Raw genomic sequence first — 26,917 nt, forward strand, 5'->3', positions numbered from 1 at the left:
TAGTGGAGTGTAGATACTGGTTTCATATGAAACTAGACGACCTAATGAACCCACTGATATCAACCATGTTATATCAACATACATGCATATAAACTTTCAGACTGTGAACAGACAATTTTTATTAAAGATTTATGACTAGAGGCACCCAGATGACCCTGTCAGCTGTCAAAAAGAGCTGAAAATAATCATTGTCTTGTTTTGAAGACACATTTTTGATGAATGATAATGTTATGTGCTTGTGGAAACACATTGCATTTCCTGTTACTACTTCATAATAAAAGTCAACTTGTGTTTTGCCAGTTAAATGCTTTTAATGTGAAGCTGCAGCAGCAGGAACGAGTCTCTGAGCCCATCAGCTGTTGTCTGACGACGATTTAGCGTTCTGTATTTACATGCAAATATCTGTGTACAGAGATTACATTACCAGTAAACTGATACGTTGGCACTTTAATTTGGAAAACTTTTCAAACTTTAGCAAAGTTACATATTTAATGCTGTCACATTGAACAGGTTCAATGGAAAAAAAGTTAAATTGATAAGGTCTTGAAACTCTTGTATCATATTTCTCCTGGTATCAGATATGTACAAACTGAAAACAGCCTTCCTGTTGTTGTTCCCGCTGTACAGTATGAGTGTATTAGTACCTGTTTACAGTAAGACTATCTGTGTGTATATGAATCCATGACGTGATAAATGATACATGGATGTTCTTTAAAAGCTAATGGAGATGGGGATTGTGTGCTGTTATCAGTGGGGAGATAATCGAAAACTCTCATGCTAAACCACAGATTTAATGTGATACCTGCCCCTCATGAAGGTTCAATAAAGAGAGTTCTGATTTCTGATTCATCTTTGCACCTGCAGCAGACCAACCTGAAAAGGATATTTCCATTTTATTGCAACTTTGGTTTTATTTTCAGTGTGTTGTGGCTTATTTCTATTGATAATAATTACAGCACACTCACTCAAGACAATTGCTGAGATTTGGGGATACAGCGGTGTTGCTTAAAACAGCTGTGCAAGAAACATTCACTTGAATGATTATACAGACGAATCCAGAGGTTCGCCCAACTAATTTGAAAGAGAAGATAAAGCCAGTGGTAAAATTATTATCCAAACTGTGGGGTGTAAATATCCATCACAGTTGACAGACCCACTCTCACCAAAATTTCATGTACACCAACTGTTGGCTTGTTTACAGCCTCAAGAAATCAGCTAGTGTGTTTTCTTGTGTTTCTTCTTTCTTCAAAGTGGTCCAAACAACGATCAAGTGAACATGAGATTGGTTCAGTTTTTCTCAGTGAAGATGTCCTAATCTGCTCTGTGTGTCAGCAAACAGACTAAGCGACGTGACGACCTGCTCTAGTTGTATTCTTGCAAATTTTCCCCACTTTTGCTTCACTTCCAGCATATTTCTTTTGGTCAAAATCAACACTGACATCCTTGACATCTCTGTTTCCCCATCAGTCAGCATTCAACTTGGACATTGAGAGTTTAGCTGAATCCATGAGTTTAAGAACTGGCACATCTTATGTGATCCGAGGTATCCATTATTATAGGGATATGCTTCAAAATGTTGAGCTTTGGAAGGAAAATGGGGAGGTGTTTTGAGTACAGTTAAGGAAAAGTGTCCTGTGACTATACAGAAACAAGGCCAATTTAAGAAAATTGTGTTAGATAAGAATAAATAACTTGCACTCTTATTACAGAGGAAGAAATAACAGATGGTGCCGCGCTCATCTTCACTTCTTCTTGGTGTCAGACTTCATAGTAGTAACATCATTGTGCTCTCAGATCATAGCATTTACTTTTGTGATGACAATCTTTAAAATGATGGCCAAAACCCCCAATAAAGATTACCAAAGTTGTAATAAAGCAGAAGAATCCTTTAATTATTGCTTCATATCAAATTCGACCAAACATAGACTATAGTAGTGTATGTATAAATGATTCATGTTGGCATTTTCAGTCTTATTTTGTCCTTAAAATAGGCTGAAATGACAAAAAATGCATTAATAAATTATCATGTTGACCATGGCATTCAAAATTCACAGATGCTGCTCTGGAACGGAGACATTCAACCTGACTAAGAACTCACTGATTCTCCAAAACAACCCAATTTTTGTCAGTATTTATATCTATAATTTTTGTAAAATACATACTCCAAAGTTTTCTCCATCCACAAATTGATTGGTTAGATTCATACGAGCCACACCCTGCCCACCACACTCCTGCTTACGTTAATCATTAATTTACTTTGTCTGTTCATGAATTCATACAGCAGTAAAACAGTCTCCTGCAATAAAAGACTATTGTGAGCTAATCTGCACATCTGACAGTACAGATGTGGATGACTGGGTTTCACAAAGCACTTTAAACTGACATAAATATTATTAAACTAAAACTAAATGTATAGAACAGAAACTAAGATCTTTCTTTTATTTTTTTTTTGTTTGCACGGATTTTCAGAGTCAGACATTTTCATTTCAGTGCAGCAGAAAATCTGCATCCATCATTTGTTTTTCTGAACTCTTTTACAGCTTATTTATAATCTGCATGCAGGCACAAAGCTAAAAGACTCTCCAGGTTAACGCTCCCAGACTGACACTCAGCCTCACAGCCCGTCTTATCCTTTCATACTCATTCACATGTGCGCTGTAAAGCAATGAAGCAGCTATTGGATTACCAGACTGGCTGTTATCCTATTACAAGACAGAGGTTGTAAGCTGTCATCTGTGTGTGATAGCAGACAGTCTGAACCAAGAGGAGTGTGTCTCCTTCACTCTGACGGACACACACACACACACACACACACACATGCAATGAATACGTCCACACACATGTACTGTTATTCATGTGCTGTCATGACATGTGTTCACACCTGTACATTCCTCGTGTTGGATTTCACTCGCACCGTTTACAAAACATTACTTTTACAGATTGAGAGGGCGGGGCCGGTGCGTGCTCGGTTTTATAAGTGGCGAGTTTTTGGATTCGGTTTGAGGTCGGGAGGTCGTCATTGTTAGTACAGGAGAGGGCCAGAGGTCCTTGCAGACAATTGGTTGGAAGTTTGGATAGCAGACAGCGTGAGGATTAGCAGATTTTCAGTTCAAACTGTCCTTTTGCTCATAGCTGTAGGCCCAACGCTGCTTAAGTAACCGATATCTTGACACTTGTAGGTAAACTTTGAACTCCCCCTCCTCCAGCACCAGGCCTTGGCACGTCAGCGAGAGGAGTGGCTGCTACACTCTGAGAAACTCTCCTGTGGAAAGGTTCAATCAGGAACCCCAGGGTTATAGCCCTTGAATCAAGTCATATTTTACCCAAAACAGGTCTTTTTCTTGTTTAAACAGGTCTCTTGCTAATTAGATGTTTTTTTTTAGCGTGAGCATTTCCACATAAGATATGAACATGAATTGCATTATGTGTGGGACGTTTCTCAAAGCTTTTAAAATAAGATGTATTTGTATCAGCTTACAACCAACATGCAACTTAACCAGCAGCCAACAACTTGTGTAATTATAGCAAACATTGTGTAATCAAAGATCTGGATAAATAGCTGTTAGTGATTGAGAAACAATGGAGAAGCAAAGTGAATGTTCGGCCTTTCAGTCTGAAAAATTACTGTCAACAATGAGTAATAAAAGTTTTAGTAGTTTGTTTGCATGTTAAATAAATGTTTGCATTTATTTAAATAATTTTTTCTGTAAAAAGGTTGTATTGTGAACTGTTAAAGGGTACCACGTGTGTACAAGACAAAGTACCTGAAAAGGTTCAATGTAGGACTTTTTTTTAAAGTGTGTGTTCTCAGTGTGTAGCGTAGGTGTTTATGAGTTATGAGGTGCTTAAAAGATATAGCCTGTAGGTGAGGAATAGGTGAATTCATATGCTTTGCACATCTATACAAGTACAGACCCACACAAGAGCTCCGGCTGAGCAAACCAGATGTAGGCTACAATATATCTTTTTTTTTTTTTTTAAAGTCATATCTGTGTTTTCAGTTTAGTTTTATGGCTGTTTTTACAGCCCCCTTATTGCGGTTGCTGCTGTGACTCACTGGTCACGGACTAAAATAAATTTCCCTCTGACAAAAAATGACTGCATCTCCTTTTCCTTTATTTTGCCAGACATAAAGGCTGTCAGAAGAAGCCACGTGAATAAAACTGTTTTTCTGCTGTCAGTGAACGTGCCTGGCTCTGCCTTTTGATCAGCAAGAAGCCGGTGTAAAAATAGCCGGAATAGTGTTTTCGTCATCAGTTCTGTGAGGAGCCGAGACAGGCCGCCCACCACGCGGCCCGCTGCGTACCTGCTGCAAGACACAGCTGAAGGGAAGCTGCCACTGGCCTGATTACAACCTGCTTTAGATGTGACAAGATGTCTTAGCTCTCTGCCCTGGAAGGCTCTCCCTCTGGTCTTGTAAGCCTCAGCAACACATGAATGCTGATTATATCAATCCACATGTGCTCCAGTTTATAAGTGCTTGTAGCTTACTGGGCTTTGCATTCAGTCCCGTAGCAGAAATGTGCACCAACTGGTTGATGCATTCAAAATATAGGTCAAAAGTAGAAGTGTAAAGCAGGTAACAGTTAATTCCTCTCTACCAGGTCAGCGGTTTATTGCTTTCATGTCTTTATGGGTGTCAACCTCATTATCTGTTTGGCATATCCAAGTTCCTATGAGGAAGTTATCTTTAAATATTGGTTTTGTTACAGAGCACAGCAGGTGGCATTTCTTTTACAAGTATAAAGGCATGATAATGATCAAGAATGTATTTTTGGCGGCTGTGCGCTGCAACACATCTGTTAGCAGGGACGTCTGAAATCTGAGAATGTGAATAACTGACTTAACAACTACAGAAAACTACTGAGGAGTGCATGTCAGTAACGAGGCTTTATGTTAAGATGTTCCTGTGCGGACTGGAAACAATTAATTGATTAATTGATCTTTTGATGAGGGAGAGGGAGGCAGTGGCCACTCCTGAAATCTGATTGGCCACCCCAGGTGCCACCTCATTGTCCTCAAATATGATTGGTTATCTGTGCACTAAGAGGCTGGACCTTAGTTTGAAACCAACTCTTTGATGAGTATTTTTTAAATTTGCAGTGTTTTCTTTGGTATGTAGCCTTTAAAAATCAAGTCTGTATCCAGAGCCAGTGTTTAGCTTGTCAGTTCTGGGATAATGTAGAAAACATGGTGGTACAACATGATGGACTCTGTGGAAGAGGACCTGCACCCTCTGTAGATATAAGCACCTCATTCTAAGGGAACAAAAACACAATAATTCTTATTTTCAGGTGATTATACATGAATGAAAGCATACTTATGAATATTATATCCCATACCTGTCATATTCTGCCAATAAATCCCTGTAAATCTCATGCACTGGACCTTTAAAGCTCCACTTTATCTAAGTGCAGCCTTGCAGAGCTGCAGGCATGGTTGTAGACAAACAGTTTCACTGCTTTTTTTTTTGTCTATTTTGACAGTAAACTAAGCATATTTGGGTTTTGGAGTGTTGGTCAAACAAAAGCTGCAAACTGAAGATGAGATCCATGCTTGTACAGCCCCTAACTTTTACAGTTACATGTATTTGTTGTATACGTTTTTATTATTTTAGCAAGTTACACTACTTTGGAATGATAAGACTATTATATGCAGCCCTGTTTCTTTATGGAGAAGTTTTTTATCAAAGGAGAAGGTAGCATGGTTTGTGCTGCTTTTTCTCATTTGAGGCAATGCCAAATGTGTTGTTTTCCTAGCAACAAATGTTGACAGATCAACTGTGCTGAGTGCTGCAGGTTCAGGATGGTCATATGGATGTGACTGATAGTGTCTTAGAGGCAGCGAGACTCTTAAACACCTGAGAAGTTTAATGAAGCTTTTCATCAGGTAGGAAACATTCCAGTGTGACAGCATGAGGCTCTTTGTGATGGCCTCGGGGCAGAAGGTGAGAGGTAGAAGAGTAAACTGAGACCTGGAGAGTCGCGATCCCCGCCCGTGCATTTATGTTACTCTGAGATTCTCCTTCTGAATTTATTTTCTTTAACCAGATTCTCTCCTGCTGTCAGTTTCACTCCCTGCTCAGTTTCTTTTCCAGACGGCAGTGCTGCAGCCACACCTGCATCATGTTAACCAAATGCTGTTATTTTTATTTCACTCACCCTGATGTCACTCTGTTTGCATCTCGGTTGTATTTATTTAGCCATCATCTGGAAGGCCAGCGGGCAGTGCACATAAATCAGGAGAGTGATGTCACTATTTTTAAAGGCAGAAATCTCACGTCACTTAAAAACAATTCCTGGTATTGTGATGGTTTGTGCCTCCTCTTGTTTTGTTGTCTTGCTTTGCTCTCATTGGCCCTTTACTTCTTTCTGTCTCTCTCTCTCCCTCTCTCTCTCTCTCTCTGTCTGTCTACTGGAAGTCGTTGTTTGGGTCCATTTTTCGTGTTAACATCTTGTCCATCAACCTCCTCCACCCCTAATTCATAAGTAATGACCATGCAGCAGGCAGGCAGGCATGGAGCCAGGCGGAGTAGCCGAGCAGACATGCAGGCTGGCCAGGCCTCGTCCCAGTGGACCAGAGCCACTTATCGCTCACAATAATGACATATGCATCGACTGGCTTAAGGAAAGTGGCTAAAAAGAGACTCTGGATTTGGGAAGTCTTGCAGGTTTTTTTCCTCTGTATTTATTTACTGTTCTATAATTGACTGTATGATTGATTTTATTTGCAGAGTCTTAAGAACAATATAAACACCAAAAAATCAATTTGCTGGCCAATAAATATTAGCCAAGGTTAACACAGAAGAGTCATAGTAATAGTAACATGATTAAACAAACCATCTGTTTGCAACTCAAACACTCAGACACTCAAACACATAAACAAAAGAACACACAGTAACTCTATAAACCAGACACAAAGTTTTCACATGACTGTTTTGATGCCAGCTTAAAATCTATTCCACTTTACAGCATCAATATTTCTGAGCTTCTTTTTCCAAACAAAGATTCTTTGTGTAAAAACTGCCCTAAATGCAATCTAAGAAACTATTTTCTCCATCTTCATACAATTCATAGGTTCAATACAACTTCACTCAGTGTGGATTTCAGGATGCAACATAAGAGGATGTCGAGTGAATTTATTTTTAGATATGTAAATCCTCTCTCCAGGCTTTGAAGTTCCAACATAGTGTAAAGAGAAAGTCATTGTCATAATGATACTAGATAATGATGTGCATTTTTAATTTGCACACTACATGCTCACCAGACACATGTTGACCTAAAATACAACCCGTATAATTAACAGTTGTCCGTACTTGAATGCTAATTTTTTAACATCTTACATTTTAACACACTGCACTGACTTGACCCAAACAACATAATGAAGTGATAAATAGAGTGCTGCTGGAACGAGTCCTGAAACCCGGAAATGAGTTAGAAGTTTTGCATCTCTGGTTCCCTTGTCTCAGAGTTTTGTTTTTTTTAAGAGCTTTTGGTTAGATGCCTGAAATAAGATCGGTGGTTGCAACAAAAGTCGGCTGCTAACAAGCGGATGAATGAGACTGCAGAGGAACATTAAACTTCGTCACACTGAACACAAGTCACTTAGTGGTGGTGATGTTGAAGTTATGAAACCGTGGTGTCGGTCATTTATAACCTAAAGTTTGCTTTTTACAGCTGGCAATTGCATTTATGCATCAAAAATAATAAAAGCGTCCTTTGTATGTTCATGAGGATTATCTTGCTTAAATGTGTGACTATCATGACCTTTTGTGGCAACAGAACTTAGTTTTTGCACAAATCAAATAAAAAAAAACCAAAAAAAAAAAAACCATTGGCTTTTGTCAAGGGAACCAGAGTGATGCAAACTTCCAGGTTTGTCTGTAAATAGACGGCATCCCTGCAGGACTCTATTATTTACCAGCAACTTTTTTTCAGAGGTTTTTGCTCAGTGATTATTTTACCATATTCTTATTACTTTGGAACACAACAAGAGGAGATTTGAAAATGAGGGGAAAGGAAACAAGCAAAAAACTCACATCATTAACATATAATGGGAACAAAAGTGGGACTAAAATAATACCCTGTGGGACACCACAAGATATTGTCTTGGCTTGAGAAAAAGCTTCACAAATATCTATAACCTGAGACTTCAATGATTAATTAAGGTGCAGTCACAGGTGGTACCTCATCATTTGTTGTTATTATCACTAGGATATAGTAATTCTGTTGATATTTATGAAGATAATTTGCAAAAACCTATAAACACCATTCTTATGACCAGTTTGATTGATATTCCCTGCAGTGCACAAAAAACACCAATTAAAATATAAGCAGGAAAATAAAATGTAATATATAAAATAAAATGAAAGCAGAGATATCTGCTTTTGCACAATCTGAACACTGAAAGTTCCATATCAGGGAGTTTCCTCAGTCGTACCACTCAGAGATGGCCTGGCATAGACAGACACATTTGCAAAGGTGAAACTGTACCTGCCAGACCAAAGGAAACATGAGCTCGGCTGATTCATCTGGCTCCCAGGCTAACTCAGAAACCTAGCTTGGTCAAAATCAACTAACACAAAATTCGTTTGCTTGTTTGATTCTCCTGCAGAGAACTTAATCAGCTCAAACAGAACAGTTTAAGATTTCTTTTGTCATATAACACTGATCCATTAATGCTCATCTCACCTAAAATGTACATTATTCTTGGTTTTGACAGCTTGTTTTTGTTTTGATTTTATAAATACTGTATCTGTGCTAGTATCAAACTACAAATATGTTTCAGTAAATACTATGAAATAAGGGAGGAAGTGCTACTTTGATCTTAAAGCAAAGTAACACAAAGCAGGCAGGAGTACACAATAATAAATCTCTTTAACTCTGTGCTTAAACAAAGCAGTGCGACTTGATTTTTTGGGGTTGGGGGGGAGACGAGTTTCCTGTCCTGTTATAAGTAGGTTCCAGTGTTTCAGCTGTTTGTGTTTTGCAGAATCAATAACGTCACTCTGCTCCTTTGCTTGTGAGAAAGGAGCTGTAGTCTAAAAAGCTTCATCACCATAACTGTGAAAAATGATTCTCCTTGACTGACCTCCCCTCTCCTCCCCTCCCCTCTCTCCCTCCCTCCTCTCTCAGATGACATGGCGTCCTCAGTACCGCAGCTCCAAGTTCCGCCACGTGTTCGGTAAGGCCGCCACCAAGGAGAGCTGCTATGATGGCGTGCCAATCACACGCAGCGTCCAGGACAACCACTTCTGTGCTGTCAACCCACGATTCCTGGCAGTCATCACAGAGTGTGCCGGGGGAGGGGCCTTCCTGGTCCTGTCCGTCCATCATGTGAGTATCTCAACCTCATGGCAGCCTTTTAGACACTGATGTCAGCTTTTTAAGGCGGCAGACCCACTATTTCAAGATACTGTGATATGTTTCATTTATTAAAAACTCAAGGGCAAAACATGAGAGAATCACCTGATTCCAAGCCTCTGAATCTCCACTTCTAGAAAATAAATTTGGTCAGGTGTTGTGCACACAGATGGATATTTCTCCAGGCTGGAAAATATCTGAGCCAATCAGTTCTACACTCACTCACTACTATATAAGATACATCTGCGCTATGTAATGTAATCCAGCACCACAGCTCGGACACTGCAAAGCTTAGAAATGTGCAATTTTGGCTGACAGTCAGAAAGGTGGTCATTTTTCATGTTTAATATTTAAGTTGTAGCGAGCGGTTTTGTTGCACTGGACTGAATTATATTGACAAGTGCAGTGGTGAAACATTTGTCAGGAAAAAACTTAACTGCTTTCCTATGAAATGACGTTGCACACAAATAACTTTGCGTCATGTCTGTCATGATAGTTAAGTTTATATCAGTAGATATGGATAATTATTGATCATCCAGGTTGTGACTGACAACGAAGGGCGATAAAAGTTAAGGTGATAACAAAGTTTGTTGTATTACTGGTCTTAGTCTGAAGCTTATTCCTGCAGATAGTCCAGTCATCCATATCTGCCGTCAGGTCGTGGTGGCAGCTGGTCGAGCATGATGGGACGCTTTGCAGCTCCTCCACCTCTGCCGCCTCCTTTCGGCGTGTAGCGGGAGCGTTTCCACTCCAAGCTTCCTCCGTACTGTATGTCAAAGGCCTCTCGTTCCCTCATAGTTGTTGTCCGACTTAAAACATCCATAAAACTGCCACACCAAACCGTCAAACAATGCACCTGAAATGATTGGCTGTTTGTGTGTCATTCATAAGTCACTCCATTATCAGGAGATATGACGGGCTGTTTTTATCAAACTACTATCTTATTGCTATTGATGACTCATCTATCACCAGTAGATACTGCTATCATTTTATTAGTTGCGTGAGACTTGAGATAATTGTTTTGCAGCGCGCAAGTGTTAGAAAACACATCGACAATGATAAGCTTGGAGGCATATGATTTAAATGGATCGGACCATTTGGGGCCAGTTTGCAGCTGGAATGATTCATGAGTTGTAGTTAGTTATATTTATTTGTGATGCTGAGAGACAGTTTAGGGTAAATAAGATGGTTCATATCGTAGCTTGTAAATTCTTCTGTCCAGCTAGCTACCTAGCAGGCGTGCAACAGGACAATTAGGAAAATTGACATGAAAAATTTGTCTCATAACTGAAATTAGCTTTGACCAAAAAGTTAGGAAAAAGATGCAACAAGTTGTCTGTCTTTACTGTGGCATCTCATGTCGGAAGTAATTAGGAGGAGCAGAAAGTTCAAATATTAAGAGTTATTTTTTATTTACATTGGACAATTTCCTCTGCTGGCTATTGAACATGTTTCATGGTTTGTCTTTGCTCGTGCACACACACACACACACACACACACACACACACACAACACACCTGGAAAAGACAGCTCTGCTCTCAGATTATAAATAGGACCGCAGCAGTGGAGCCAAAAGAATCTCTCAACACCAGGAAACCCCCGGCAGCTCCGTCTCTGCAGCCTAAACATCACATGTGGCCTTTTTTTTTTCCTCCTCATTACTCTGTCTTATCTGCCTCACCAGCCTCAGCTTAAACATGATCAATCAACACTTGTCTAGACGTTATTTATGCATATTATCACATCCATGGTGTTATCAGAAACAATAGTGATCTCTCAAATAAACTGAGCCAGACCTCCTCACTTGTGTGCAGGTTAAATTTACAGTCCTGCTGTAAATCTCCGGTCCGGAGCGATTCATCAGGCTGAACACCTCTCCCCTTCTCTCCCTCCTCTCCCTCCTCTCGCCGTCTGTCTCCATCTTTTAAATCGTCTCAGTGAGTTATCACCACCCTCCTCCTGGCATGGACGGGAATTGCATGCGAGCTCAGGAATGACATAACTCATCTTTTGACCCCCCCGTACCCCTTCTTTCAAATTCTTAAGGAGGTGAAACTCCAGCAACCCCCCCCTGTCTGCCGCCGTCACCTCCCGTCTATATGTGTGTGTGTGTGTGTGGACGTACGGATAAGCTATTGTTCTGTAGCTAAAACACATAAAAGAGCAGCAGTCTGTGTTCTACTTACCTGTGTGTGTGTGTTAGGTTAATGGTTACATCATTCCTGTGTTCCAAACACACCTTACCTGCACAGTAATCCCGCCTGCAGCTGTGTGTGTCAGCTGAAGGAAGGTTCTGTTCGTACAAACAGCGTAATTAGCAGTCCTGTTGAGGCAGAAAGTCTGCAGTGAGTTTTACCTTTTAAGACGATCATTGAATACCGGGGCGTGTGTCGCAAACATTTTGTCTAATTCCATCTTCACTTTAAGAAGAAGACTGGTGACTGCTCACAAGCTGGAACACTTGTCCAAACCTGCACAGATCGACATGTCCTGCGTAGATAGTTAGGATTTCACCTCGGCATCTGGCTGCCTGCACTAATCAGTATTTTTACAGTTTTGTACGATTCTGAAAATGTATCTAATTGTGATTATTTTGTCATATATTGGAAGTGTGATATGATTTGTGTTATTAGAGGGAATGGTCATTTTTACATCATCTCATTCTCATTGAAAAACATTAACATGATTATAGTGTGATTTTTGCAGGTATGTGTGTCAAACAAAGTTGTTTTCTTTTTTTTTTTTAATATGTTATTTCGGGCTTTGCATGCCTTTAATTGATAGGACAGTTGAAGATATGACAGAAACTGGGGAGAGAGAGTGGGGGAATGATCGCAGGTGGGAGTCAAACCCACGGCTGCTGCAGAGGACTCACAGCCTCCGTACGCGGGGCGCACGCTCAACCAGCTGAGCCACCCAGGGACCCCATGTTTTCTTAAGTCTGTCAAATATGATGTGTAGACCAGGACATCTCTGCAGCCTGACAGTATTTAATTTAAAATGGTATTTTGAGACACATTTTGCCTCCTGTAATTTGACAATTGCAGCAGGCCATATTGTGATTTCAATAAAATTTAAATGAGTTGTTCAGCCCTAGTTTTATTGTCATTTTGCATGTAAAATGAGATTCAGTGTGCCGTACCAAGCTAAATGGAATGTATGAATATAAATGTGAAATACAAACATGAAATATGAAAAAAAATATTGATTATAAATAGAAGGTAGGAGGGATAAAGTGCATAGTAAAAAAAAAAGTATGCATTGTTGGTACTCTGTGTGCATCGGTCTTATTCAGTCTTTGTCTCTGGATGACTGAGCATACTCTATGTACAGTATAGGTATAAAGTTGTGACTTTAAAAAATGTCAGTTGCGGTCAGTAAGTAGTTTGTGTGAAACATTAGCAACAGTGCAGTCAGTGCAAACATCAGTACAGCAGTGTGGTTAAGCTGTCTGTGATTATTGACAGTACTCAGCAGTATAAACAAAAACCTCAACCTGTGGTGTCTAGACAGTTTGATTCAGAAGATTTATTGCTCAGGAGTATAAACTGTTGTTCAGTCTGTCAGTACAGGCCCTGCTTCACACACGCTGTTGTCCAGAGGGCAGGAGAATCAAAATGTGGTGGCGCTGCCTCGCGTGGCGGTTACACTTCGCAGGTCTGGAGCAGCACTGCTGCGTGTGTGGAAAAAATAAAAGTTGTATAAAACCTTCCATGGCTTCGGAGGGAGCTGCGGGAAGTCTGATAAAGTGCCTCAAGTGATGTCACTGGAGTCAGCATCGGCTTGGTTTGAAAATGAACAAAAATCAGGGAGTGTGCAGAGTTAGAAAGAAGTGAGCTCACCTGACCTCTGTAGCTGCTCCTTATCTGTGCTTGAAGCTACAATAGAAAAAAATAAATCCCTGGTTTTGCTGCATTGATTTTAATACGTTTTTCTTTTAAAGTTTAGATGAAATGAAAAATACTGTTTAAACTCTTTTAACAACATATAAAAAGTAAAAAGTACTATCCATCCATATTCTCATGTCAAAATCCAATCATGTTTTATTCCTGTAAAACAAAATACGACGTGTTTTCTCAAACCAGCGAATTCAAGCAATAATATAATGACATCCACTCAACTTATAGCAGCACAGAGCCAAGATTTGTTAGTTAGATAGCGAGCATCAGCATGGTTATGACATGCACACTTTCCAACATTCAAAATAAGTTCTTCCCAGTGTTATCTCCCACCTGCCCATCCTGTTTCACTCAGAAATGCAATAAAATCACAATACAGCAGCTAGATATACTTGAAAAGTGATTTAATCTGGACGTAACTGTCCATTTTTAGACTGTCAGTGTGTGCAATGCTAAATCAATACTCTTTTAACAATCACTTAAACTACCACATGTCATGTGAAAGTGTTATTTGAAGTGATGAACCACAGACAATTATCTTCTGACTCTGCAGCTTATTGTTTTGTGATCATTATTGGATAGAGACAGCTGAAGAGGAGACAGGAAAAGGGGGTAGAGAGAGGGGGTGACACACAGCAAACGGCCGCAGTCGAACTGGCGACCAGCTTAGTTACAGCGGTGCCCCACATTGTTTTGGTTAAATGGTCACATCGTCGCTGTTTTGCTTCATTCTCACGGCGCTCATCGTTTCCAGCCACAGCAGCCAGACCAACACAGTTAGTGACTGACTGGTGAACATGGTGAAGCGTTGAGATGTGACCCTCAGGAGTTGGTGAGGAGGTTTATAAGGTCAAACTACATCCTGCACTCTCAGGATTCCCTGCTCTTTTTCTTGACCAAGGCCAGACCTCTGTAACAGACCTTTAATTGTGGTCAGCTCCATCGGTTTGAGCTGAACTATAAAGGAAAAAAAAAACAAACAAAAAAACCCTCTAAATTACAGACACTAGTCGCCTAAATGATTTTAAGGATGTGACCTTAAAAGTGATTCAGAGGACTGCAACATGCAAATACTGTTTGTTTACTGTGTAGCTTTAAACATTGATTTTAATCTTCAAGTACCGTTTCTTTGTTTCCCCCCTTCTATTTTTGTACTATATGTCCTTGTATGTTTATGTTTAATCTATTTCCATAGACATTCTGGTTAGATAAATGTTGGTAATATGTTTGAATCCACTGAAAGGAAATGAAAGTCTTGTACTAAATTAAGGATTGTCCCCCTCCTCTTGGAACCTCTTCTCTACCTTGAAGTATCTTTTTGATATTTTCATATAAATTTCTATCGCCCCAGTTTTGTTGTGTTTTATGTTTTAACTCCTCTTTAAGCATTTTTTCCACGAAAAGACGTAGCTTTAAACGAGAGCGTTTTTTTTCACTGACTATTGAAAGACATTGATTTTGGCCTTCACAGTTAGACCAAGTTTCACCAGGATGTGCAACATCTTTCATCAGTAACTTGTCGTCACTTTTGATCCTCACTAAGAAATCACATCCAAATTTCTCAATTGAAAGCCAGAAACACAACCAGTGCATCTGTCTCGAAGTAGTCAAAGCAGTAACCAATTGGCCGAGGTACTTTCACATTTTGCTTTTTCTTATTTTACATTTAGAGCATTTCCCATTAAGGGAAACTTCTTGTCGGCAGCACACAGCCTGTTTAGTTTGTATTCATCATATCTTATTAAATGCATCAAAATTGCATCATTGTATAAATCAGATTTCACCTACCAGTGAAATATGACAAATATCCTCACACTAATCAGTATCGTCTCTCTTTCAGCATGCAACTGAACAAATTACCAAGTTTATCAAACAAATTTGTTTTTTTGTGACACGTTGATGTTGTAGCTGCATTTTAGCTGGGAGAAAATAGGTTTTAGACGTTCAGAACGAGCATCACCCAACAAGAAATTAATAGTGAAATACTGGTAGGTACTATGGCTGCACAGGTTATCAAAATATTATTGAAAATTGCAATATGGCTAAGTGCAGTATCCAAATTGCAAAAGCTGCCACTTTTTCTTCATGTTCTCCAGATGTAAGGAAAAAAGAAACATACTTACTTTCTAATTATGAATCATCTCATAATCACAATATCTGGCAAAATTATCACTGGGTATATGGTTTAGTAGTTTCAGAAAAGGAAACCCTGGTGAGGAAAAAAACTCAAATATACAAGCTGATTGAGCTAAACTCCTGAAAGATTCACGATTGTAAAACAGCAGCCAAGTCACATAAACAATGAAGAAAGTGGAGTGTCACTCCACGAGGTAATTGACAGTAACTCAAATAAATAATAACCTGAGTTAGTATGTTATTGTTCTGTGTTTTAAATCTCTTTATGTGTGTGTGTTTGTCTCTCAGACAGGTAAAGTGGACCCTCACCACCCCAGAGTATCGGGCCACAGAGGCAACGTGTTGGACGTCAAGTGGAATCCCTTCAACGACTACTGCATCGCCTCCTGCTCCGAGGACGGCACGGTTTGTACATTTTCAGAACGGTTCACTGACTTGTTATTATTTTCTCTGGAATATGAGCATGTAGCAGCAGGGAGATAATTTTATTGCCTCGCCGTTTAGCCTTCAAGAAGGACGAGAAGTCATTCCACGCATTCCTCAGCTTTGACCTGCCTGAGAGGCTCAGAACAAAACCTCTGTACACAGAAAGAGAAAGGAAAGAGTCGACAGGTTTTACCTCCTCTGTTTTTACAAACTGTGCCCCGAGGCTGTGTGGCATCTATTTTCCATTCACAGTTGACCCTGGATTATTTTCTGCATTGAATATTTTTCATTGACTGTGGCTGTTATACTATAATTTATTAGTGCCTGCTAATCTATAATAGCATAACAAGCAAGAGTTTATTTATATAAGACATTTTATTCTAGATAGAAGCACGCTGGCTGCAGAGACTATGAGCTACCACGGAAGTTGCAGCCACAAAACTATGTGGATAATGTGAAGATAAAACATTAGACAGAATTAAACACAATTAAAACAGACACATAATATATGTGAATTAAAAAGCATCAAGAAAATAAGAAGACGAGAATTAAAACGATTAAAAACAGTGATAATAAAATAATGATTAATAGCAACAGTTGATCAATATAAATAAGATGTGTATTAGATTATTAATATTAAATTATCATTACTCCTGCATTAATGTAAAAGCTGATTGTTTTCTGAAAATAGTGCACAGCTCAAAGCGAGGCCTTAACAGTGTTTGTTTTGTCCAACAAATTGCCCAAAACTCAAAATTATTAGAAATAAATGGAGACAATTTGAATATTTCTGAAGATAAAACAATGACGTTTTTTTTCATGAAAAATGAATTGTTATGATTATCATAATAGTTGCCAAGTCATTTTCTGCCAATTCATTAATTAAGTAATTGTTTTAGTGCACTTGACATTTTTCTTATAATTTTCTAGTTTTTATTTTGAGTATTTCAAATCATTCTTTTTTTTTTTTTTTACACCATAAGCCTTTCTCATCATAATATTTTGAAAATATATTTGCTCAAACTGTAAAAAAAAAAAGGAAAGCACAAAGCAAAATAAAAACAACAAAACATACAAACAAATAAAAGACAAACAATACAATTTAAAAAAAAAAAAAACAGGTAAGGTGATGTTGGGGACTAAAATAAAGCCAACTTGTTTACAGCACAACAAACATCACATTCATTGATTTCCTATAGATGACAGTGGTAGGAAAATTATTTAATCTATTATGTTTTGTATGGAAAAATCTTAACTAATGATTATTGTTGTTGTTGATTAATCTGTCGATTCTTTTCTCAATTAATCAATTAGTTGTTTGGTCTGTAAAAGGTCAAAGGTCAGTTTACTGTCACAGAGGAGTAAAGGAACAGGAAAATATTCACATTTAAGAATCTCGAATCAGAATTTCCACTTTTTTTTTTTTTTATTACTTAAAACAATCAAATGAATATCAAAACAGTGATTGATTTAATTGTTGAAGACTAATCAATTAATTGTTGCAGCTTCAACTGTAAAGAAACTAAAACTGTTGAATAATTGTTGAAGAATAAAAAGTACTTTTTCCTCTGAACTGCAGTGGAAGAGAAGTAAAAAGGCATGAGGGAAAAAATACCAAACTACAAGTACCTCAAACTTGTAAGTGCAGTACTTGAGTAAATGTACTTAGTTACATTCCTTCACCGTGTGTATGTGTGTGTGTGCGTAGGTGAAAGTGTGGGAAATCCCTCCTCATGGCGTGTTTAAGAACCTGACAGTCCCGTGGAAGGAGCTGCAGGGTCACAGCCGCAGGGTGGGCCTCATCGAGTGGCACCCGACTGCTAACAACATCCTCTTCAGTACGGCCTATGACTACCAGGTAACACACACGCACACTCACACACACACACACACTCACACAGAGGAACTACAAGCTCAGGACTGAGGGCCCACTGTGCCAGATTCTCCAAGCAGTTATGTATAACAGTTACAATGCAGCTAAACAGGTCACAGCTGTTTGTTGCAGCCCAGTTATTAACAAATCACGATAAAGGTCATTCACTGCTGCGCTGCGATCCACAGATCGTTGGTGCTCTGGCCTGAAAAGATTTTATGTTGGAGTATTATACACAGCATCACAATCACCTGCTTAGCTTCGAACACCTTTACTCCTGCTGCCTCTACAGACTGGGGGCGTGTCGACCTCCATCTGCTGTAGGTAAAACACCGACTATAGATAAGTACCTCACACAACCTGGTTTAAAATAATTTAAAGTATCCCTTTAATGTCCAGTCTCAAGTCTCACGGCAGCTGCATCTGAAAATTGGGTGGAGGTGGAGTAAGCAGGGTTTGGTGTTCTCTCTTAACCACAATCTTTTGTGTGCAACTCCACAAACGAGGAAATATTGTTCAGAGGTGTCGTCTGTTATCTCTTAACATGTTTCCGTCAGACTTGTTCACTCATCACTTCATATGAAGCCTACCCTGCTTTTAATAAAAGGAACTGAGTGAAGTCAGAACAGACGAGAGACTTCAACCACTTTTGTATGTAAAAAAAAAAAAAAATCACACTTTTAGTGGAATTAATGTTATTTATTTATTTAGTGAGATTACACCTGCTTTTAGTCCGAAACTTCAATATGAGAATTTTGTACAAATAATAAATCGTGCATCGACATATATTGGTAGTTTCAAATGCGTGCATTGCTTTCATTGATATCAGTAGAAAATATTAAAACTGTGACTTGAGTTTTTTTCTTATCTGCTGGCTGATTTGCTGAATTTCTGCAGGTGATGATCTGGAACTTGGACTGTCCCGAGCAGGTGATAAAGAACCCTGTGAGGACAATCAGCCACCACACAGACGTCGTCCTCTCCATGTCTTTCAACACAGACGGCAGCCTGTTAGCCACAACCTGCAAGGACAGGAAGGTCCGACTCATGGAGCCGCGCTCAGGAAACCTGCTGCAGGTAATGTGTGTGTGTGTGTGTGTGTGTGTGTGTGTGTGTGTGTGTGTATTTCCCCGTGTTCGTTATGTATCCACATCTGAACAATCAAATTTGGGTCAAAGTTCATTTGTTTTAGTGTTAAAATGCTATTTTCCTAAGCTCTGCAAAAAAGATTTTCCCACGTGACCTGACATAGGTTACATGATGATGAAATTACTGCATATAAACCACCGAGGTTGAGGATGAGGAGGGGAGATCATCAGTGCTGTAACCTATGTCACTGCTTTTTGCCAACGGCTGCATGGGGGTTTCCATGTGAAAAAAACAGGAAAATACTGCAGAAGTAATCAACCTTTATATTTAAGAATTTCAGTGCTCTTACTTTGAAAGGCAGTTACTACACTATGTGACAGTTAATCTGATGTAAATGAAGCATAAATGAAATTTTGAAAAAAGGGAGAAAAATCAGATTTTAAAAATGTCTTTTGTATCACAAACTCTCTGTAGCTGAACCATTAATAGTTTATTTTTTAAACTAGTTTTAGGGAGTGTGTTGCATAATCAGAAGCTCATTTGCATTGTCTCACAAATTGTCTCATCACATCCTCTCAAGGGCAGCATTTTTATTTATACTCTGATGCACGGTGTCTATTTGGACTTGTTAAAGTAATTTTTTTGTATTAATTATAAATTATTCTCATAATTTACAAGGCAAGGCGTGTTCATTTATATGGCACAATGCAGACTCAAGGCAATTCAAGGTGCCTTACAGGACCATAGGAAACATTGAGAGAACATTGAAATTGCATTAAAAAACATAAAAACCAATGGCAAGTCAGTAAATAGTTAAAACATTACAGAAATTGCATTTAAAAGACATGAAAATGAAAGTGAAAGCAAACAAATATAAAAACAATAGCCACAGATTACTTTAACAAGAACTAACTGAGGTGATGTAAATATTATCCATTAGGAATTTATTAAAAACGTAATATTAAGTACTTATTTTTGGATCTGTTATTAATCACATGATGATCAGCTGTGATAGATCAAAGGGGTGGTCTCTTCAGCAAACATTGTGGAAATGCGTGTTGAATGAGGCATGGATACGATCCATACCTCATGTTAGCCTCAGAAATATTTTGTTTTTGTTGTTTTAAGTGAGAATAAATCAGCCAAATGAAGGGAACAGCAGCTGCAGCTGTTGTGATTTGGATTGTTAAATGTGTGAGTGAAGAGGTGGAGCCCTGTTGAGGTGACATAATTTAAAAGGATTTCAAAGAACTGAAAATACAACTCCTTGACACAGAATTTTGGTGAAAGTGAAGTTAAACCAATATGTGTCTTTTTAATATCCAAATATTGGTCAGTGGAAATCGATAGAAGACAAAAACTATGGGTCTTAGAGGACCAAAGTGTCCCAGCTAATATTGCATCAGTGGGAGTTCCCTGCTCCTTCCCCTGTTTAAGCCCAGGCACTCATCCAGAACCACACAGCCAAAAGTGACACCTCTGTCCTGAACAGACCCACAGAATAACTCCTCAGACCTCTGGGTCAGCAGACACTGACTCACACACTTTACATCACTCTGCTCTCATTACCTTCACCTGCCAAACAGGCTCACACGAATATTAAGGAACATTACATCACAATGATGTAATGTACTGATATTACCAAAAGTCTTACGCCAAATGTTTATTGTGCCTGATGCTGTGTTGAATGCATGTTGTGTTGTGTGTTTGCAGGAAGCAAATTGCAAGACTCACAAAGCCAGCAAGGTGCTGATCCTGGGCAACATGAAGATGCTCCTCACAACAGGCACTTCACGCTGGAACGATCGACAGTTCGCTCTGTGGGATCAGGTGAGAGAACAGCTGACAGCACGAGAAGAAGCTTTCTGTGATAAAATAATGACAAAGGTCCAATTATTAGCCTTTTCTGTGCTTTCGTCCACATTTCATCTTAATCTGTGACTGCCGTTGGATCAGGTGTCGGTACAACTGAGCTCTCACATGTGATGACACACAGTCATGAGGTGACTGAAGTGTCACATGTTTAGGTCATGTATTGACACCTGAACCAGCTCTATTCACCGATGAAGACCGTGAGATCACTCTGAAAGAGCCAGAAAGTGCACCTTTGAGTGAGATCATTTTGTCACATGTGTTGGTCCCATGATCAACAGGTATTTTGTTGTGTTTACTGAATGTTACTTTGTTTTCTTGTGAGAGAAAATGTCTCACAAAGTAAAGCCAACATTTATTTATCTACATCATTATCTTCTTTCCACGTCCCAGAAGTAGGGCTGCAACTAAATTCTTTTCATCATCTACCACTTCTTTTCTCAATGAATCAGTTTATTATTCTGTCTGACAGTTATTTGTCAGGTAATAATGAAATATGTCCGTATATGATTTACCACAGCAGGAGGTGATCAAGAAATCCAAAACCCGAAGTGTTCAGTTTGCTGTCAGATATCACAACAAAGAGCTGCAAATCCTCAAACTGAATGATCTGTATTTTTACTTGAGTGATCAATTGATCAGTGAATGAATCCACAGGGTTAAAGAGTTGGGACAGAAACAAAGAAAGATATTAAGAAATATCTGTTTTCTAAATTAGTTTGAGGAATATGTCTTAACTGGAAATACAACTAGAGAATGTTGTTGTGATCAACTTTTTATTAAGTTTAACAAGTGATTGATTTTTATGTATGGATCATCAGACACAGAAACAAGAAATCCAAACGATAATGTGTAAATGAAAACACAAAGCACAAAACATTCAACATAAAAACTCAACGCTGCCATTGTGAAATACAAAGACGCGTCCCCACAATTATAGAAATAAAAAATAACTCCCACGTCAAAGAAAGACAAGGTTGTTGAAAAATCCATTATGAATCAGTTGCCAGTTCCATAAAATAGTCCTAGCTGGACTTCTGGTTCTTGATGTGTGGCAGAAGACGGTTCCACACCATGTTACCTGCACAAAAAAGGAACTTCTGGCTACATTATTCACAGCAGCAACAAATAGTGATACAGAAATTTGCTACAGAGGCCTGTGTTTGTAATCCATGCAAGAAGCAAAGTAAACCAAAAAGTAAGCGTCAAGAGCAAAGAAACAAGCACAATGCCAATAATGAAGAATTAATAATAATATTCTGTATATATAAATGAAGTAGTGGGCAGCATATTACATCACCAGCAGAGAGGTCACGAGCTGTGATGACCCTGTTTCCTGGCTTACATCATTAAAGCCTCTGAGCATTACAGAGTCAGGATAAAAGAAAAAAAAGACACTCAGAAAGGAAAAAAAAAGTGAATATTGAATATAGAAAGGAAATATTAAGACAATAATTGAGACAAAGTGATGTTTTTGACATAATAAAGTCTTGGAAATGGTGCTGAACAACCCATTGGTTCGTCTGTTTTTGCTCCAAATGGTTTCATGGACTGTAGAAAAACAAAATAAAAGCCTGTAAAACCTCTTCTCATTCCGATGTGTGATCTCATGGCTCCACTCACACACAACTCTGCCATCTAGTGGACAGATTGGTAGACAAGTCAAACCACCTGACAGTGTTCCTGAAGACTTCACTGTGTTAAAATAGAGCCAGAGCCAGCCTCTTATTGATTATCTCATTGCTGAGTCCTCCGATCAATCAAACCTGTTAATAACAGTCGGTGTGTCAGGCTGGAGTGTTTGGACGTGTGAGAGTGTATCGTGAGTGAGAGATTATGTCCGCAGCATGGATTAGGGACTGAGCGCTGAATGTTTTTTAGTTCAGCTCTTATGCAGAGCTTCTTATGCAGAAGTGGATTTACATTTTTTTTTTTTATATCAGGGATTTTTATTTTTACATGTTACTGATGCTTATGTGTTGTTTTTGCTCTGTGTGTGTGTGTGTGTTTGCAGGACGATCTGTCTGTGCCTTTGTTACAAGAGAACCTGGACGGTTCTTCAGGGCACCTTTTTCCTTTCTACGACCCCGACACACACATGCTCTACCTTGGTGGAAAGGTGGGTCCCTAAAAACAACAAAAAAGTGACTGCACAGTCACACACAATACTCGCTTGCATATTGTTGTTACACAGACGTCTCTTGTCTCTGTCAGGGTGACGGAAACATAAGGTACTACGAGATCAGCTCAGAAAAACCATATATCCACTACCTGACAGAGTACCGCTCACACCTACCTCAGAAAGGAATGGGTAAGAAACACACACACACACACACACACACACACTGCTACTATATGCTTCTCTTAAATCAAACTCCAGTATGCTGGACGTAACCATTTCTTTACTTGAATGTGCCTAAAATGAGTTGGTTGATCACTCTGTAGAAACTCTTTCTGCCTCCTGGCCATGTTGACTCTCCTGCACCTGTAAGCAAAGCTGCTGTGCAAATAAGGCTGCAGTATTTGAATAGTAAAACCAGCTGATGAAAACAAAGTCATAGATCATGTGAGAAGTGACATGCAGCAGGAGCTGAAGTCTCCAGACTTTCACTGATTCACAGGAAAAAGTTATTTTACAAAGCTCAAAGCTTTACATACACTGGTTAGATAAAGAGGGGAAAAAACCAAACAGACCTTGTTTTGAGCACTTTCATGTAGGAACTTCTTTCTTTCTTCTTTAGAATCTACTAGAACTGCTTTCTTTATACTAGAGAGAAAGTAATTCCTGCATGAAACTGCTCACAACAAGGGCTGTTGATTATCTTGAGTAACTGGGTCATGATTTTTGGAAAATGTCTTTTTTTTTGGCGCTTTAAGCATCACAAACCAAGTGCCATCTAGTCCCATGATATTGGAGAAAAGGCAGACATCTCAGTGGCGCGTATCTCCAAGACTCTGCAGCTTCCACCAGAACTATGCAGATGGATACATAGCACTGCAGGCCAGGGGGTGTATATATGTATTTTTGATTTTTGGGTGAACTGTCCCTTTAAGAAAGTTTGCTGCTGTATATTCTTGTCCTGGAATGAAAGCTTGATCTCGAGTTACCAACACATAGTGTAGTAGTGGCACATGGTTATACACATGCAGCATACAAGTATAATGTACACATACATATTTATATCCATAATGTGTGTATATATGCATACACTCGCCCAAACACATACGCATTCATATGCATGTATACATTATGCATACATACACATACACTATAAGTATATTAACACATGCTGACATACATCCTTTTTTATGAGAAGAGACAAAACACTTGCATAAACTATTAAATTTTAATGACCACTGCTCTTTCGATATCCCACTGTGGCTTAATATGACTTCTGTGTTGAAAGGCCAATCATCAGGGAAGGAAGAAAGGGAAAGAAATGGAATTTCTTTTTGATATAACTCTTTTTTTCTTTATTTTAATTGATATATCAGTCCAACATTTTTCAGTCCAGACATTTCTTATGACATTTTCATATTATTAATACCCCCCACCCATCTACCCCTCCTCATATCTCCATAACTAAATAAAGATACTGAGAATATCAATATACCACAGTACAGAACCAAAACCAGATAAATCAGCATACATCAAAAAGTGTGATACCTGAAAAAGTAAATAAATAAATGAACATGAAAAAAGAAACAAGAAAAAACAGTGAAAAACAGACCAGAAGTTAGTCTGTGCTGTTTCTCTTCAGAGAAGGTATTGAGATGTCTTTTGGACAATTAAAAAACAAATTTGATTTGACAAGATCTACAGATCACAGATCAGGTCACAATTTGCTAAATTTCTGGGAGAACATATGAAGTGTAAAGAACATATAAAGAACATATAAAGAACATATAAAGAACATAAATTAATACAGTAATGAAAAAGAAAATGCAGATCAACAGTAAAATTTACAAGATTATATATGTTTTGACAAACACAGTCAGCACCTCTCTAGAAAAAATCTGGGGGGAAGAGAGGAAATCTATGATCAGCTTTATTTGTTTTTATTTTCTGTTTTGTTTGTTTTACTCTAATTGATGTAGTTCTTAGTCTTAGTTTTTGTTTAACTATTATACGTCTTATTTCTTGTTTTTACTCTGTTTGAAAAAGAGCGTATAGTTGATATTTCACTCTATCACAGTCTTTCACGTGTTCGGCCTTATGGTCAGTTTGTCAGTCATCTGTTAAAGGGATAGTTCACAGAAAAATGAAAATTCAGTCATTATCTACTCAATCTCATGCCAAATGAAGGTTAGGGTCAGTTTTTTAGTCCACAAAACACTGCTGGAGTTTCACAGAAATCTCCCAAAACAATGGATGAATTGTGACGTGTTTTCAAACGTAAAAAAACTTGTCTGGTGTAATCCAAATCTCCTAAAGCCCCAACATGCCAAGCTGACCAAAATAAATGTTGTCACACCACGTGTTTAGCCTGAATCTTCACTGTAGATCCTCCGCTTGGAGCCACGTTCACATGCACACTGTCTTTTTGCAGTAGTTGTTTATGTTTGGTCACCATTGACTTACATTATTTTGAAGATTCTGCTATGCTGTTTTTCTGTGAAACTCCAACAGTGTTTTGAGGACTAACAAAATAAACCCAACTATCAATCGGTATGAGGTTGAGTAGATAATGACTAAATTTTCATTTTTGGGTGAACTATCCCTTTAAGCACTTTGACTTAAACTGTATGAAAGATGCTATACAATAAAGTCTGATTGACTTTGATTGATTGATTGGTAGATCCTGATATTTCAATTTGGAAGAAAATATACAGAGTATCAAACTGCATGAAACAAACAAATGAAATACATTTTATAGTTCATATTACAGCCCGAGAAAACTCAAGAACTCAAACAAATTAAAATGTTTTGGAAGTGAAATAAGGAGAAAGGCCTATTTTTATGTGGTATGGACTGATTATTAACTATTTAAATGAGAAACAATGGCTGCACACCTTTGAAACATTAATAAGTTTAACAACATAATCAGCCCAGATAATTAAGAACATAAGCAGCACAGCGGGTCTGTTTTCTGAAGCAGGTTACTGCACACATCAACAGACACAATCTTCAGTGCATGTTAATGTGTGTCATGTTTTAGATTTTAAACTCAAGACAAAGAAACTTTTGGATGGAAGATGTTTAGAAACAGGTCAATGATTTTGCCTATTTATTATTTATGGAAGTGAACAGCCGCAGCTCTCAACTATTGAGTTACACAGTGGTGGAGGACGTATTGAGAGCCTTTACTGAAGTAAAAGTACAGTATTCATACCACATGGTTTAAAATACTCTGTTACAAAATGTTGCTAAATGAAAGTATGTATATAGAATCAGGAAAATGTACCCAAAGTATTACAAGTAAAAGTGCTCAATGGAGAAAAATGTCCTCTGTGTCATTTAAACCATTAAATATTATATCATTATGTTATTATTACTCACCCACACGCCTGCAGCTAATTAACTTTATTATGGATTAACCTGTTGATTATTTTCTCCAATAATTGATTGATTCTTTGGTTTGTAAAAAGTTCTGAAAATTCTTAAAAATGGCATCTTAAATTACCCAAAGTAGAAAGTGACACCTTTGCAATATTTGTTTTGTCCAACCAGCTGTCCAAACCTCAAAATTATTACAAATACATTAAGATTATTCAAATAATTAAAAGGGAAATCAGAAAACCTTCATATTTGTGAGGCTGGCTTTTTACATGCCAGTTACAACACCTTGGTTATACTGTTGAATGGTTAGGTTTACTAGAAAACATGATATTTCATAAACTATTCATATTTTTTGTGTGTAAAAATCTGCTAGTACATAATATAAGTATTTATAGAATAGACGTATAGGGGGCATTTTCAAAAAAAAACATCCTGTTGTAAGAATAATACTTTTTTACTCGTACTGAGTGTACGAGTAATTTTTAAAAATATGTTGTGTCCCATCCTTAAAGCAGCCTGGCAGTCCAAAAATGGAATAAATCCTTGACAAATCCATGTTCAGATTCATTGATGATCAAAAACAACCCATTTAAGTGAATTTGGGCTGGTGTTAAAAGGGTTAAAAAGACTAAAAATAATTTCTTTAGTGCACATTATCCTCAACCTGTGTTCAGCGTGAGTCCTGCACTGTAATTACCCTGCACTGGAACATTTGATTTCACCATAGCAATATGAACATACGTATACAGCACACGTGTCT

The 26,917-nt window shown here is 38.3% G+C and overlaps 1 protein-coding gene across 2 annotated transcripts in view; it reads left to right on the forward strand.

The window, feature by feature from the left end:
- coro2aa (coronin 2Aa) overlaps positions 1-26,917 on the forward strand; it is a 60,426-nt gene that overhangs the window by 28,423 nt on the left and 5,086 nt on the right. For both annotated transcript variants that reach the window (XM_084715193.1, XM_084715194.1), the window contains exons 2-8: positions 9,135-9,335; positions 15,686-15,802; positions 17,532-17,681; positions 18,594-18,773; positions 20,499-20,615; positions 22,672-22,776; positions 22,872-22,968. In XM_084715193.1, coding sequence (XP_084571319.1) covers positions 9,135-9,335; positions 15,686-15,802; positions 17,532-17,681; positions 18,594-18,773; positions 20,499-20,615; positions 22,672-22,776; positions 22,872-22,968 — 967 coding nt within the window. The remainder of the gene's footprint in view (positions 1-9,134; positions 9,336-15,685; positions 15,803-17,531; positions 17,682-18,593; positions 18,774-20,498; positions 20,616-22,671; positions 22,777-22,871; positions 22,969-26,917) is intronic.

Source organism: Lutjanus erythropterus, chromosome 3 (assembly GCF_056507025.1).
Source record: "Lutjanus erythropterus isolate fLutEry1 chromosome 3, fLutEry1.hap2, whole genome shotgun sequence".
NCBI classification, from domain to species: Eukaryota; Metazoa; Chordata; class Actinopteri; order Lutjaniformes; family Lutjanidae; genus Lutjanus; species Lutjanus erythropterus.